At 41.5% G+C, this 17,592-nt stretch overlaps 1 protein-coding gene across 26 annotated transcripts in view; it reads right to left on the minus strand.

Annotated features, from left to right (window-relative positions):
• Positions 1-17,592, minus strand: part of LOC115143988 (transcription factor 7-like 2) — a 103,551-nt gene that overhangs the window by 46,846 nt on the left and 39,113 nt on the right. For 16 of the 26 annotated variants that reach the window (XM_065002403.1, XM_065002401.1, XM_065002407.1 and 13 more), the window contains exons 4-5: positions 16,758-16,859; positions 8,311-8,370 (exon numbers count right to left, since the gene is read on the minus strand). In XM_065002403.1, coding sequence (XP_064858475.1) covers positions 8,311-8,370; positions 16,758-16,859 — 162 coding nt within the window. The remainder of the gene's footprint in view (positions 1-8,310; positions 8,371-16,757; positions 16,860-17,592) is intronic. The other 10 variants (XM_065002409.1, XM_029684528.2, XM_029684531.2 and 7 more) reach the window with 1 other exon arrangement.

The raw sequence follows: 17,592 nt of genomic DNA on the forward strand, positions 1-17,592 counted from the left end.
ACACACACACACACACACACACACACACACACACACACACACACCACACACACACACACACACAGAGGGAGAAGGAGGTGTTAAACTTTAACGGCCACAGTGCATTCAACTGTAGCAATAAATTGCTCTTTGGGGATGTGGGGTTCATTGCCTCTCCATACACCCCCAGTGCGCCCTACCCCTCTCCAAAATCCACCCAAAAATCTCTCACCCCAAAGTGTGGCCACCGCAGTCAGGCAAACAACCAGCCAGGGGATGGGTGCTCCAACACAAGGGGCGCTGTGCCAGTCCAAACAGTGGATTAGCAGGCGAGAGCGTGCTGAGGGTCTGACGGTGATTCAAGAGGACAGCAGACTGTAGCACTATATACGTAGGCCTGTGTGATGGGCTTTGCAGTAGAATGTTAGAGTTGTGCAGCCAGGGGCTCCACTGCTATTTGACCCTAACCTACGGATGAATCATTGGATATTACTGCATTGTCGCACAAGCATTCTGCTACACTCGCATTAACATCTGCTAACCATGGCCTGTTCCTTGGCCTGTAAGCAGTATATGGACAAGGTGTGACAGCAATCCATGCTATGGTTTAGTTTCCCTGGCACGGTTTCCAAATGCTAAGGTTTTAGCTAAGGTTTTAGCATTTGTGACACATTTCCCCTGCAAGTCATCAAACCAATATCAGCGTTCTTCATGCATCATGTTCAAATCATTTGTTGAGCTTCACAATCAATCTTAGATACTTTCGGATGACTTGGATATGATGAACGAAATATGCTAATATCGGTCCCATGACTCGAATGGGATTTGTGACACAAATGCTAATATGGAAACAGTGCCAGGGAAGCCAAAACATGGATTGCAGTCATACCTTGTCCATTGATTGCTTACAGGGTAAGGAAACCAATATGTGATTTTGTCATTTGGGTGAACAATCCCTTCAATGAGTGCGGTTACATATACACAATAAAGCGTTTATTGTGGATAGTCAGATTGATATAATCGATTAAAACGTTTGTATGCTTTGCAAAAATAACAATTTCCCTAATAATCATGTTTAAATGGACACATCTGAAATCAGGCTACCTGATGGCACTCTGATAAATGTAGAAAATCACCAATCAATATAGACATTCTACCACAGCGAACATGTTCTTTTTGGGAAACATATTTGATTCTGGGTACGGGCATAAATTGTGAAAACTACTTCTAAGACACATTCATTCAGTTGTTTCCGAACACACTTCACTCGCACTAAAGAGGGAGGCTCGATCGGCTGGTGCTGGCACATGCACAGATCAAAAACACCGCTGGAGATCGATTAAGGTGTTTACATGTCCTAATAGTATGAAAGATTGCTTAGAAAACTAGATGTTTTAATTGGAATATGCTTACTTAGACTTTGACCTTACGCCAATTAAGACAAATAGAGTAAGGTGTTCATGTGACTTTTGTATAACCTGCCCACTGCCATAATCAGTTTAATATAGAAGTATTAGCGTGCATGTCAATGTACTCAATGAGAAATCTTTACGACATTATTTCTAGAGGGTTCATCACTTTTGTCTTTATTTACGTTTTTTTTCCTTTAACTTTCTGACCAAGTAAGCACCCGCAGTGATTTCATAGAGACACTACACCAGAGTCATGATGGACACACAAACACATACTGTACTCTGGAGCCAAACATTGCTCTAAATTCTACTGGCGACTCTAGGGATATTCTCTAAATCACTTCACCCTACTCTCCAACGTTCATGTAAAAACTTCCTGGAAAAGGGACAGGCTGTTCTGAAGGTAAAACAAAGAGTTTCAGAAAGTTACACCTCTGTCTATAATCCCACACAATTCAGCCTAGTAAGAAAGTGAGAACAGAGGAGGAAGATTTCTATAAAAACTAATCATTGGTTCGGGAGCGGATGTGTGTAAAAACACTCTCCAACGAAGTCAATACATTTACATTTACATTTAAGTCATTTAGCAGACGCTCTTATCCAGAGCGACTTACAAATTGGTGCATTCACCTTATGACATACAGTGGAACAGTAGTGCATCTAAATCTTTTAAGGTGGGGGGGGGGTGAGAGGGATTACTTTATCCTATCCTAGGTATTCCTTAAAGAGGTGGGGTTTCAGGTGTCTCCGGAAGGTGGTGATTGACTCCGCTGTCCTGGCGTCGTGAGGGAGTTTGTTCCACCATTGGGGGGGCCAATACATTGTGTACTGTGGCCCACTTGTGATAGCGTAAATCAAATCATCTCAATTTTGCAGTAACATTGACAAAAACTAACTGACAGAGCAAAATAAGAAAAAATGCCATCCTTTTTTGGCAGTATCAGGATGGACTATAGGCCACTTGTTAAGTTAAAGCCTAAGCCTCCTTTTCCTCCTCCTCCTCATTTGCCTCCTTCACACCGCCCATCCTATTTCTTCTCCTCTTTGTCACTCAGCTGAAACCTGTCATTCCATTCCTCCGCTGGGAAAAGGAGGTCACGTATCGACTTGCTCAGCGTCCCTCTCTCTCTCCAGCCACAAGACCCTCCAAAAGACCCCCTTTCTTCTTCCTCCTCCTCCCCCATCTCAGTCCATCACTCTCCCCAACCCAGGAACATCCCATCCCACCTCTCCATTTCAATTCTTCCATACTTACCCTTCCCTCTGCTCCCGGTCCCCCCTTCCCACCCCAACCATGCCCTCAGCCCAATACTAATTGGTAAATCTGTTGAACCATAGCAGTTCCAACAATGAGACACCTGGAGTTCTGTCAAAACAAATTTCCCTGTGAAACGGCCTCAAGTACTAATACAGTACACGCTCACAGCCCAGCCACAGAATCAGATGTGGGACTTGGGCAGAGGAGGCAGGAGAGAGGATTGGTCAAGCAGGGGGATATAGAAAATATAGTCAATTATCATTATTTGGAAAATAAATAGTGGGATGAGGTGGGATATTTTTTAAGTTTCTTAAAAACCAATATGACAAATGAACTCTGTCTGCACATTGTACCATGATTTAGGGTCACATTTTGATGAGACATTTTTGCATCCAACTGCAAAACTAAGCTGCTATTTTTAAAAGATCAGTGCGACCATCACTGTCTTTCATTTGATATTTTCCTCTCAAGTGCGCACGCACGCACGCACGCACACACGCACGCACGCACGCACGCACGCACACACACACACACACACACACACACTTGTTTTACTATCCTTATGGGGACAAAACAATTGATTCCCATTCAAAATCATATTTTCCCTAACCTTAACCCTAAAGGCTCGCACACATCGCACCGGTTGTGGGTCTAGCATTCGCCTGTCTATCGTTCAGTGCGCTGCTTTAGGCACCACCCGCTGTAGACGTATGACTGACTAAATGTTTTACTTGATTCTACATGTAAAATCAGTGTGCACTCGGTTCGCAAATTACGTTCAGGGGTGCTAAGTACTCTTGGCCAGCAAACACTATTGGTGTGACTGAGCCCTAACCCTAACCCTAACCTTAACCCTAATTGTAACCCTAAACGTAACCCCTAAGCCTAAAATAGCTTTTTTTCTTGTGGGGACCCGCGAAATGTCCCCATTTGTCCAAATTCACCTTGTTTTACTATATTTGTGAGGACTGCTGGTCCCCACAAGGATAGTAAAACCAAAAACACACACACGCACAACTGTGCTTGACAACCTTACTTGACCTGACTGAGACTGCTTATCTAGCACACAAACATACACACACACCTACATTGGATTTGGCACACATACATCTACACCTTAGAGAGACACGGACACTAAAGAATATGCAGACAAACACATATTTAAGACGCACTCACACAGAAACACAGACATAGACACACCCAACAGAGCTCCTGCCCTACCTAGTCAAACAGGTTCTAGCAGACACCTTTTAGAGAAAGGAGGGAGGGAGGGAAAACTAGAAGGAGGAAAATCTCTCTCCACTTGACATTTAAGGTTGTTGTTTCCGAAAGTGTTTTTTCCAAGTGCAACGACTTTATTACCAAAACGGTCTTGATGGAGCATGGAAATTCAACAAGCAATTGATAAGCCGCATCGATTCAAGCAGGCAACTCAAGAGTCCGGGGGTCCATTCAAAGGATACAAAAATGTGTTTTCTTCTTGGCTCCTCAATGACACCCCATGTCCCGCCATTCCTGTCACTCCCTTCATCAGGCTAACCATGCAACCGTGAGCTATAATCTAGCCTAACACCCACTGATCTGGCAGTAGTTATCTCTGCAGACCAAGGCTAACCATTATGTCCCCATCCATTCAAACCCTGAATGTTTGGGTTCGTCAAGTAGGACACCATAGTTAAATGAGACACTGGGTAGTAATATAAAAATACGAAACAAAGCATTCATGGTCCTTGGATGGCTCTAAGCACCTTCTGACAACAGCAGAACAATTCAGAAAAGCTAGACAGCCTTGTCTCGTCCGAGTCCCTTGTCTTCAACATCGACCTCCCCCCGCAAACATAAATACATAGGCAGACACACACAGTCACTCACTTAGACCACACACACACACACACACACTGCATTTTCTAGTTAACTTCTTGCTGGCACACATCCAACCACAGATGTCGATAATATAGAGAATCCTCTTCAAGACAACTGTAGATAAAAAAATAGAACAGGAAGAGTATCTCTCCTGGATGGTAATTCAAACACAAAAACTAATTTGTATGTATACAGAGTACAGTCCTCCAGTAAAAGACTGTAAAACGAGTCACATCTCATAATGTGTGACAAATGTTTACCAAGAACCTCAGAACTGATGGAGATTTAGATCAACAAATACATTATCCATTAGAATTCAATCACTTTTTCACAGCACTCCTTTTGATTTGAACCAAACCTTCAATACATGTTTGCCCATTGAAGAAGTGCTCAGAAAGTGATGTTTTGGACCTGAATGCCAAGACAAAGGTGCTCAAAGTTGAGCTATTTTGCATACCATGAGACAATGTCCATCCCTGGAAAATATATTGATATTTATTGCTAATTATTGATATAATTTAAAGCTTACAAACAGGGTTGTCAAAACATTTCATAATTCATTTTTTTATAACCTTTTTTTGGTACTTTTTTCGTCAATTGTCTAAAAATGTGTAGATGCCAATTTTTATCATGTTGTAGCTTAGACCCTACTTTACATTATCTGAGGTTTTTGTGATGTGCCGCCATCGGTTGAGACACAACATGCTCTTGGATGCAGGGTAGGTGTCATGTTTTGGCTGAAAAATATATTAAAATGGGAATAAAACTGAAACGTCAAATTTCAAACATTACCACAAAGATGGTTGGATTCAGCCACAATGTTGACTTAAACGGGAATATATGTTGTTTTAATTATACTGTCAATCCTCCATAGGAAACCTATTGAAATCATATAAATATAGATAATAGAATAGACATGACCATTAAAGTTAACATTCAATGGTGGGTAGACCGGCGGCCATCTTTGTGATAGCAATTAGAATCTAAATTGTCAGTTAAATGGAAATGGTGTACCAGCTAAATTGCAGTGGTCTGAAGGGATAAGTCCATTCTATGAATTCTAGTTCTGTGTTTGAAATGACACCCACCCTGTATTCAAGAGCATTTTGTGTCTCAACCAATTATGTAAAGTAGGGTCTAAGCTACAACATATGCCAGGAATAGGCAGATTTTTTTCAACACTGCAAATTGACCACAATCAAGCCCAAAAATAGATTGGATTTAAAAATAATAATAATCTCATACTTTCATTACATTGAGACACGGTCACATGTCTCTTTTTTAATTTGTGGGACTACTTGGTGAACAGATATCCTAAATAAAATTCATTTTTAGCTGAATTCCTGGTGATGCTTGTCTCGCTTGCGGGCCGGTTTTGGCCCCTGTTGCCGACCCCTGACATACAGTACCAGTCAAACGTTTGGACACACCTACTCATTCAAGGGTTTTCTTTATTTTACTATGAAGACATCAAAGGAGCTCCCACATATGCTGAACACTTGTTGGCTGCTTTTCCTTCACTCTGCGGTTCAACTCATCCCAAACCATCTCAATTGGGTTGAGGTCGTGTGATTGTGGAGGCCAGGTCATCTGATACAGCACTCCATCACTCTCCTTCTTGGTCAAACAGCCCTTACACAGCCTGGAGGTGTGTTGGGTCATTGTCCTGTTGAAAAACAAATGATAGTCCCACTAAGCGCAAACCAGATGGGATGGCGTTTCGCTGCAGAATGCTGTAGTAGCCATGCTGGTTAAGTGTGCCTTGAATTCTAAATAAATTACAGACAGTGTTACCAGCAAAACACCCCCACACCAACACACCTCCTCCTCCATGCTTCACAGTGGGAATCACACATGCGGAGATCATCGGTTCACCTACTCTGTGTCTCACAAAGGCATGGCGGTTGGAACCAAAAATCTCAAATTTGGACTCATCAAACCGAAGGACAGATTTCCACCGGTCTAATGTCCATTGCTCATGTTTCTTGGCCCAAGCAAGTCTCTTCTTCTGATTGGTGTCCTTCAGTTTCTTTGCAGCAAGTCGACCATGAAGGCCTGACTCACGCAGTCTCCTCTGAACAGTTGATGTTGAGATGTGACTGTTACTTGAACTCTGTGAAGCATTTATTTGGGCTGCAATCTGAGGTGCAGTTAACTGTAATGAACTTATCCTCTGCAGCAGAGGTAACTCTGGGTCTTTCTTTCCTGTGGCGGTCCTCATGAGAGACAGTTTCATCATTGTGTTTCATGATTTTTGCGACTGCAATTGAACACATTTTTAAAGTTCTTGACATTTTCCGTATTGAATGATTTTCATGTCTTAAAGTAATGATGGACTCTTGTTTCTCTTTGCTTATTTGAGCTGTTCTTGTCATAATATGGACTTGGTCTTTAACCAAATAGGGCTTTCTTCTGTATAACACCCCTACCTTGTCACAACACAATTGATTGGCTCAAATGCATTAAGAAGGAAATCAATTCCACAAATTAACTTTTAACAAGACAACCTGTTAATTTAATTGCATTTCAGGTGACTACCTCATGAAGCTAGTTGAGAGGGTGGCTACTTTGAAAAATCAAAACAATATATTGTGTTTTGTTTAACACTTTTTTGGTTACTACATGAATGCATATATGTTATTATTCTACAATGTAGAAAATAGTACAAATAAAGAACAACCCTTGAATGAGTAGGTGTGTCCATACATTTGACTGGTAGTGTATGAAATTATTAGTTTTTCTCGTTTATGCGTTCTTAGATAATCAACCTTAAAACGTTTTTTAAAGTATTATATTTTAATATAAAAAAAACGTTTTTTTCCCAAGACATTGTTAAATAGTTTGACAACCCTGTTTGCAAGCTTTTAAATTATATCAAACTCAACCGTTTATCTTTTCCAATGATGAAGACATGGATGTCTAATGGATATTCCATGAAAAATCCATGTCTTCATCACTGGAAAAGATAAACGACTGAGTTGAGATGTGCGAAATGGGTCAACTTGGAACACCTTTACCGCCTAAATGTTTTGGCATTCAGGTTGAAAAAGTCCCTTTCTGACCACTTCTTTCGTGGGCAAAATGTATGCAAAGTTTTGTTTAAATCAAAAAGGATGCTGTCAAAAGTGATTGAATTCAAATGGATTTAACCTATATTGTTTGACAGAAACCTTTATGGACCTGAAAGCATCATTCTATACCATGTTCAAACAGCAGAGACTTAAATCAATAGACACTTTGGCACTGTTGTAAAGCCAAAGGGCACAATCCCTATCGATGGAGACCGTAATGCTACCTTAAGAATAAACATTCTAAACCATCTGATGTTAGCTACACCAGAGACAAAGCACAGTCAGCAACCTGAGCTGGGCTACACCAAGTATCACAACACTAGTGGGTTACAAGCCAATTACTTACAGACCACAGTTCACAGTCTTTTAAAAGCATCTCGGGAAATCAGGATTGTCAGAGAACTAGGAATGTATGTGTTGCACAAGACATGAGTACATATTTAGTGTGAAAACCATGGCTAAAAGGTCAGTAGGTTAAGGCTGTCAAAAGTATTCAAGACATATCTGCACCAGCTGCCATTTCAGAGCAACAAAGCAAGTCAACAACACAGCAGTAGCAGCACTGAATCAGTAGCAAACACAACATAGCATGATTAGGCTATCATTAGGATTATGGTTGTTATTATTACTTTTTATTTAATTTTTTATCAACATCATCATAATTTGTCAGTTGTTATTTTGGCATCATCAACCAGCTAACAAGATACTTGGAATTCAAAGTTCTCACCAACTGAAATTGGTGAAGGCTCAGATCTGACTGTCCGGGGAATTCCAAGCAGAAGGGCCCCTGAAAGGCAAAGACGGACGTTCCCGAGTCACACAATTATATCAGCTCACACACACATCATCCTAGCCTACCAGGAACATGAATGTAAAGCAGTGTGTTTTCACTTCCCAAAAGAAATAGGCCTAATGCTTTTTTTCACTAGCTAGGCTATTCATTTATTTAACCTTCTATTTCCTTTCCTTATGGCTACCTCAGCTTTCTCCAGGGTGCCATGCCTATCCATATACACACACATTACACAGATAATATGAGAACATGGGTTGGCTTTGGGTTGGTTACATGGCAGTTATACTGTTATACACTGGAGTTTCTCAGCTGTTCTCGCTGCTGGTTCAAAGACATTGCCTTATTTGGCTCTTAAGTAAATGCAGCTTGCACTAGGGTGAACATGGGGAGATGTAATTCCTGTATTCCTGTGCATTAGGTAGGTGTGCAGCTATCATGTTTTACATCACTCTAAGATCAGGAGAGGAAGGGCATGGAAAGAAAGAGGGAAGAAAAAATAGGAAAAGGGAAAAGAAACAGGGAAGGAGATGAAGAGTTCATGTATCATTTTACAAAAAAACTCACACACACAATCATTCAGACACAAACACACAGACCCCAAAAAACTACTGAACCACATAAGTTAGTTATGACAAAGTGTTTTCACCATATACAGTACTGAAACCTCACACATAACGTTACTGTACTGTACAGGTTAGCCTACTCTGCACAAAAGTCAATAAGTCTTGTGTGCTTGACCCTATGACTGCTTGACCCTGTGGGAGACAGATTTCTCTCAACAGGATTACAGTATATACAGTGGTTATCGGTGTGACTGCTTGCACGCACACAAACACAGTCTAGATCTGCCCATTACCCAGGGTGGCCTAAGTCTACAGGGGTTAGCCTACATAATGGCTAAATACCACCCAAAGGTAAAAAGGACAAATGATCTCTCAACTATTCATGTGCGTATAAAAGCCGCTATTCACATTTCTTCCTGCAATCAGATGACAACTAATGGTGGCGTGCGCTAGGCCTAGAGTGCATTCTTGAGGAAAAAATATCGAACAATAAAGGAAAAGGTACAACAAAATAGGCTACGCACTATTACAGGTCAGAATCTGGATGGAATTTTTCCTCTATAAATCCCTATAAATTCCACTATCGCTTGCTCAGTCATTCCTTTGTTGGCTGCTCAGCAGACACTGACTGTCATTGGGAAGTCTGTAAACAACTGAACATTCAGTGTTGTAGAGAAACAAGGACTTTGTCTAGATTGGGTTTCACTGAGTGAAACAGCAAACCCCTATTACCCACTCTTGTCACAGTTCCCATGATTGACACACGTCTCAGCTGGTCTCACATTTGGCCCCCAAGATGGTCATGATGTCAGCATGACAGTGCAACGTCTGGTTTGAGACAATGGACAGGGCCAAGGCCTGTTGGGTGGCCAGAAGAGGCACAAAGCCCCCTGTCTAAGGGTGAGGCCATGTCTCCTACCAACAGAAGAGCCGAAGGGGCTCTGGTCTAGAGCACTACTGCCATAACAACAGACAGCATTGCATTCTTCTGTGATAATGCTACCACTGACTTTGCTCAGTCTACCCAGAGCTTGCAGACTGAAGTAAGGATGATTATCTGAGCAAGGTAGAGGAACAGAGAGAGAGCGAGGGGGAGAGAGATAGAGAGAGCGAGGGGGAGAAGGAGAGAGAGGTCTCCCCTCGTAAACAGTGAGGGCAGTGTGTCTCCAGTCTGTGACCCTGGGGGCGCTCATTAACAGTGAGCCCAGGCTCTCCCACCAGGGCTTCCAACCCACAGAGCTATTGTCTGTACAGCCCAGGTGGACTGCAATTCATAGGGAGGAGACTTGTCTTTATTTAACATTTCTCAACATACAAAGATGTACGTGGAGTGGACAAGAGACCACTGGCCATGTCTTTTCTAAGGATGACCGGCCAAGCTGTTTAGCCACAGTGGGGGACTGAGAAGTCATTGTGGGCATTTCCTGAACAAATCTATTCTTTTTCAAAAAATTGGGAAGGAGACTTATTTTCAAGCCAACTCCCACTCCCATTCCGTAGCTCTTGTTCTAGTGCACTTTTCTATGGAGAGACAAATTGGCCTAAAACGTGAAAGCCAAGTGTTCATTGGTTCAGGTGGGAGGTCTTGCCACACATAGATGTAATGGTCAGATTCCATCACTTACTCAACGCTCATTATCATACACTTGGAGTGGGCACACAACCGGACACTATACTCCCTCAAGTTTCATTCTTCACTGCTCATGACACACACACATGGACACACACTACACTGAGGCCTGGTTGGGAAATGGTTAACACTCCAGCCGTCCCCTGCTGCCAGTGAAAGCCCAGAAAACAATGGAGACATTGTCCAGCCTGAACAGACTCTGAGGAAAGGACTAGTGTGGTGTGGAGTGTGTGTGTATGTGTATTTGTTTGTGTGTGTGTATGCGCACACTCTCTCGCTCTCAAACATATTTCTGCCCCAGTTCCCAGCATGTCAATTTAAGAAACATTGTCAAAAATGTTTGACTTGCACCACAATAGTAACTCTAAAGTGGCCTCTAATTTAGGTTATTCATCACTTAACCCACGGGTGGGCAGAAATTATGGCTCGAGGGCCACATTGGGATTTCAAAATTCTGAACTAATTTGTTCATCAAAAGCTATTTGCGGGCCAGAAGAAGGACAGTTATTTGAAAATGTAAAAAAAAAAAAATGTAAAGGTCCAGTATAATTACTACATACATCTATCTAGTTTTAGACCTCAAGAGTGGCCTGGAGGTTTTTTTTAACCCCCCCACAAAAAAAACTGACAGCCTACCATTTACGTTGTCCGATGACTGAGTTAGACAATGACTCAATATTTTAAAGCCAACAACAAGTGACGTACCCTTTCTTACATTCCCTTATACAATTCTTGCCTTACAGAGTTGAAATGTAAAGTACTCTTCTCAACTTGAATGTGTAAAGAAATGGCATGACCAGAACACCACCATGTTATGCTACTGGGACACAGCTATGTCCTGCTTGAGTAGCAGCAGTTGCCAGCTGTGATGTGGGGGCACACACACACGAAACAGATCCCGTAACAAATCAAAAATCTGTCACGTGGCTCAAAACAAATCCTATTTCGAGCACCTCTAAGCTACTAGGAAAATGGCATAATACATCAGCCGATGTAGGCCTACTGTATTTGGTGCACCAACAATTTAACAAGAAAGGATAACCTTCAGTTTTTTTTATAGATGACTGTCAACTCATTGTGTTTTGAGAATTGACTGTGCTAATGTGTGTATGAAAATGAGTCAAATGAAGATACTGTAGCATACGACTCTACGAACTGAGTGCTATTCTATACAAAATTCTCTCAGACTGTTGACTATGTGAAGCACAAGACAAAAATGTCTCTCCCTGGGTTTCTTTCTGAAAAAAATACACATCAATAGACATAAATAAATAATAACTTTCAGCCAATGGTCTAAAAGTTCAGCGGCAGCGGTTTGGAGGCTGCCCCGCGGCGCGGTCAGACACATCAAAGGGCCAGGCGTGCCCCCTTTGCGGGCATGGAGGAGAGGGGCACGCCCTCGTAACGACAAGCCCCTGTGAGGTCACTTCCTCCTTTCCCTTCATGGCTGACCCTCAAGAGTTCCACCTACTTCTGCCCCTGAAACTGACCTATCCATAGATTCTACACAAGACAGTATGTTTTTGTTTGATTCTATGTGTATCTGCCCATATGTATTTTTCCATCTCTTTGTCTATCTGTCCATCAGTCCTTCTCCATATCTCATTGCTCAATTTAGCATTTGTATGTATGTCTCAGACTTGATATTTTTGTCTTATTTAGTATTTCACTCTCTCTGACTTTCTGAAGTTGCTGAAGGGTCAGTTAAACTTCGGATCGCTCTCTCCATATCGCTGGTGCCTATCGGTTGGTTTTTATCGCTACGGTGCAGATGGCACATTTCAAGCCAAAGATCGGTCAATGTGCCCAGGTGTTTTTCCCATTTGAAAGCAAAAAGAAACGACTGTTTACGGCCACATTTTTTTATAAGGGGATTACGTAAAGCGGGATCATCGACTAGATTCAGCCAAAGGTCGATTTGTAGAATGAAAATTGACCGCAAGAAGCCCAAACAGATACAGTGAAAAAAAGTATTTGATCCCCTGCTGACTTTGTACGTTTGCCCACTGACATAGAAATGATCAGTCTACAATTTTAATGGTAGGTTTATTGAACAGTGAGAGACAGAATAACAACAAAAAAATCCAGAGAAACACATGTCAAAAATGTTATAAATTGAATTGCATTTTAATGAGGGAAATAAGTATTTGACCCCTCTGCAAAACATGACTTAGTACTTGGTGGCAAAACCCTTGTTGGCAATCCCAGAGGTCAGACGTTTCTTGTAGCTGGCCACCAGGTTTGCACACATCTCAGGAGGGATTTTGTCCCACTCCTCTTTGCAGATCTTCTCCAAGTCATTAAGGTTGAGGCTGAGGTTTGGCAACTCGAACCTTCAGCTCCCTCCACAGATTTTCTATGGGATTAAGGTCTGGAGACTGGCTAGGCCACTCCAGGACCTTAATGTGCTTCTTCTTGAGCCACTCCTTTGTTGCCTTGGCTGTGTGTTTTGGGTCATTGTCATGCTGGAATAACCATCCACAACCCATTTTCAATGCCCTGGCTGAGGGAAGGAGGTTCTCACCCAAGATTTGACGGTACATGGCCCCGTCCATCGTCCCTTTGATGCGGTGAAGTTGTCCTGTCCCCTTAGCAGAAAAACACCCCCAAAGCATAATGTTTCCACCTCCATATTTGATGGTGGCGATGGTGTTCTTGAGGTCATAGGCAGCATTCCTCCTCCTCCAAACACAGCGAGTTGAGTTGATGCCAAAGAGCTTCATTTTGGTCTCATCTGACCACAACATTTTCACCCAGTTGTCCTCTGAATCATTCAGATGTTCATTTGCAAACTTCAGACGGGCATGTATATGTGCTTTCTTGAGCAGGGGGACCTTGCGGGCGCTGCAGGATTTCAGTCCTTCACGGCGTAGTGTGTTAGCAATTGTTTTCTTGGTGACTATGGTCCCAGCTGCCTTGAGATCATTGACAAGATCCTCCGTGTAGTTCTGGGCTGATTCTTCACCGTTCTCATGATCATTGCAACCCCACAAGGTGAGAGTTTGGAATCTGATTGATTGATTGCTTCTGTGGACAGGTGTCTTTTATACAGGTAACAAGATGAGATTATGAGCACTCCCTTTAAGAGTGTGCTCCTAATCTCAGCTCGTTACCTGTATAAAAGACACCTGGGAACCAGAAATCTTTCTGATTGAGAGGGGGTCAAATACTTATTTCCCTCATTAAAATGCAAATCAATTCATAACATTTTTGAGATGCGTTTTTCTGGATTTTTTTGTTGTTATTCTGTCTCTCACTGTTCAAATAAACCTAGCATTAAAATGATAGACGGATCATTTCTTTGTCAGTGGGCAAATGTACAAAATCAGCAGGGGATCAAATACTTTATTCCCTCACTGTATGATATTTGACTAAAACATACTAATTTTAAACCTTGCTTACATTTGTATACAATCACATATACAGGTAACTGCCAAAATAATGGAAACACTTGAGTAAATGAGGGATACAAAGTACTGTATATTGAAAGCAGGTGCTTCCACACAGGTGTGGTTCCTGAGTTAATTAAGCAATTAACATCCCATCATGCTTAGGGTCATGTATAAAAATGCTGGGCAGGTTATTATTTTGGTCATTATGTTGGCTATCATGGCTATGCCCCCATAGGATAACAATGCCCCCATAGGATAACAATGCCCCCATCCATAGGGCACGAGTGGTCACTGAATCGTTTGATGAGCATGAGAACAATGTAAACCATATGCCATGGTCGTCTCAGTCAACAGATCTCAATCTTAACACTTATGGGAGATTCTGGAGCGCGCCTGAAACAGCGTTTTCCACCACCATCAACAAAACACCAAATTATGGAATTTCCAGTGGAAGAATGGTGTCGCATCCCTCCTCCAGTAGAGTTCCAGACACTTGTAGAATCTATGCCAAGGTGCATTGAAGCTGTTCTGGCCATGGTGGCCCAACGCCCTATTAAGAAACTTTATGTTGGTGTTTCCTTTATTTTGGATTTGGCAGTTACCTGTATCTCTATTATGCTTGGGAATACATTGGAACAGATTTCCATCATTCAAATCACTTGGAGTTGATTTGTTGGTGGTTTTACAGTATTTTATGTCCAACAATAATAATAATATTTATTTATTTTTTACTTTGGAGGGATGATGTAAAGGAACATATAAACCAGTGGCATTGAAACTTTTTCACCTGGGACCCCATTTCTTCCCGCAAGAATTTCTGTGGACAATTCTTTTTGCAAGAATTTCTCATGACCCCAACCAACCAAATCCAAATCTAATGACAACCATAAAACACATTTTTCTAATAAAACTTCCCTCATTTGGAGATAAATGGAGGAGGGCAGGAGGGAGAAGACAATACAAGCTTCATCTCACATTCAATTTGATCACTTACACTAACAGCAAGTGCATTCAGGTGCAGCAACACCTCTGATCTTACAAACTCCTGCGTTTTTTATCAAACAAATAAATAAATAAACAATGAAGATAGACGCGTTTTCTGGAGTAACAAGATGCTAATGCATTCTGACTACAAATCATTTTAACTGTAACCGTGTTTTGGATGTCAAACTCCTCCTAAAGCCCACGGTACGAAGGAGCAATGGAAGATATGAGGTGATAAGTATTTAAAGCCACATGACTCATGGAGGAATAAAAACTGAAGCATTTACCTGCAGCTTAACTGCCTCCTACAAGCTTAATGATTTCAGAGGAAACGGTGTCTCTTAAAATAACCACGCAAGTTGGGCCTCCTGAACTTTACGGTATAAAAATAACACTGGCGTCGCTCTGAGGATAAGGAGGGCTTGTCCTACTGAGTTTGCTTGTTGTGTTCGTTAGAGCACTGTCATCGCCATCTCTTTGTCTTAAGCATAACTTTTGACAGGGTTTCTGCTTTAAAAAACAGACTATTTTAAGCTGTACTTAGAGAAAATAGGCAAAAGACCAAGAGGGCTGGTTTTCCAACTTTTTCTTACTGTTGAACTGGAAACCATTGATGATAGTATTTTTTTATTGTAGCTCATAAAAACTAGCTCTACTTATCAAATACCAACAGTGACTCATGTAGAGACAGTTCCTTAACATCGTTTAAGCCTCTAATTATTCACATCCTTGTGTAAAACTCATGACCTAAACAAATGTTGACTACACATATTCGCTCCATGGGTCAACATGGGGTCGCTATGTGGTTAAGTCTAAATCAATCAGACACTCATATGCACAATGGGTCTATAGTGTAGCCCTAACTAAGTGTATGTCCAATATTATGCCATAGAGACCATGTATGAACTTTAACGTTGGCAATATCTAAACTATCCTAATTACAACTCTAGAAACAATGCTACCCACCATGCCAATACTGTCTCACTTTTAGTCATCTTACTAACACCATCTTTATTCCACACCTTTTTATATTCTTCACTATATACCACTTTTCCATTGGCCAAACATGGACAAATCTGTTAATAATAGAGAACTAGCTTTTAAAATATTGACATGGTCCCTATTAGACTATCACTGTCCAGTCACGTAGCCAGCCCGGACGCAGGGCGGTCATGCTCTTTGGAAAGTGAACCGTGTGGGTTAGTTAACAATATGGCTATAGCTCTTCCTTACTGTGCTCATAGAGTCAGAAGAGTATCCATCTGCAAACTCTACTGTACAGCAAGCACTGGGTTGGACCTTGTGTCGCCACACACACTGCGTCGGGAGCGGCGTGGCCGTCCAAAGAGCAATAGCCATCTGCCACTTTGTCAACTCCACTACAGCTGCCAGCTTATCCCTTTCACAGAGTGAGCTTTCCCTTACAATTGGCTTTACGCAATCAATACAGTCAATATAATGCTTATAATAGGGTTGGGCTCAATTCAGGCTCAATAAGGCAGTCAACTCAGGAAGTGATTCGAATTTAACATTCAGACATTTTTTCAGTTTATTGAAGTCATTGAAAATAAATGCATTTTTTTTCGATTATTGAATTGTAATTTTTGTTTACTTCCTGATTTGACTGCCTTCAATTCGAATTGATCCCAACCCTGGTCTCTAGGTATTTCAGTTAGTCACTGACATCCATTCAACAGATTTTGTGTTAGAAAAAGAGGGTATACAATACAGGATACAGGAGAAGGGTTGTATTTCTGTTTAGGGGCAAAAGGAGGTAGGGAAATGTAAAGGAATAAAGAGGGGGTTACTTACAACAATGTGTGCTGGTGACGGGGACCGGGCATCTTTAAGTGCTTGTCTACTTTGAAGACTTCCGTGGTTAACATCTAGCAAGGGCCATTTCATCTGTAGGTACTGTATGGTGAGAAAGAAACAAAATGGACAAAAAAAGAAATACATGTTACCAATGCATAATGTTAAAAACCAAAACATTAACACAAAGGAATCAACATTGTAAATGTGATCACATGATTTAGAACGTAAAAACAAACTCAAAAGCAAGCAGATGGGGATCCCAAAGCGGGTGACACACATGGTGGGTTTTGCCTCGTAACATTATGTTTTCGGTGTCATATTAGTCCGAAAAAACTACTACAGTAGATTGAAACCATTTATTACAGATATGTTACATAAACATTAAAAAAGAGAACTACATGTCCTAGTAGTTTGAACAGGATACAGTAGTTGTGTTGTAGGGCATCCATTCAAGAATTAGAACCGTTCCAAATCTTAGGTAAGCTAAATCACTGCTTATATGCCTGAGAAGGCTACTGTACGTGGATTATGGGTTTAGAATGATTTGATGCCATAAATGTGACCACTCTGAGATTCCAGGTGACTTGAATGACTTTTATTGGTCAGCCTCATAAAACCGTGCACTGTGGATCCACTGGCCACTATTATGGGTCTGAATCCACCTAGTGACTGTCCCAGTGAATGATTGACTTGTCTTTATTAGGCCTGAGTGACATATACACAGAGAGCGAGATTGCGAGAGCTAGAGAGAGAGAGAGAGAGAGAGAGAGAGGAAGTGGGGGGTGAGAGAGTGAGAGCGGGAGAGAAAGAGGGGGAGCGAGAGAGCATGAGA

The sequence above is a fragment of the Oncorhynchus nerka genome, linkage group LG16, assembly GCF_034236695.1.
Source record: "Oncorhynchus nerka isolate Pitt River linkage group LG16, Oner_Uvic_2.0, whole genome shotgun sequence".
Lineage (NCBI taxonomy): Eukaryota > Metazoa > Chordata > Actinopteri > Salmoniformes > Salmonidae > Oncorhynchus > Oncorhynchus nerka.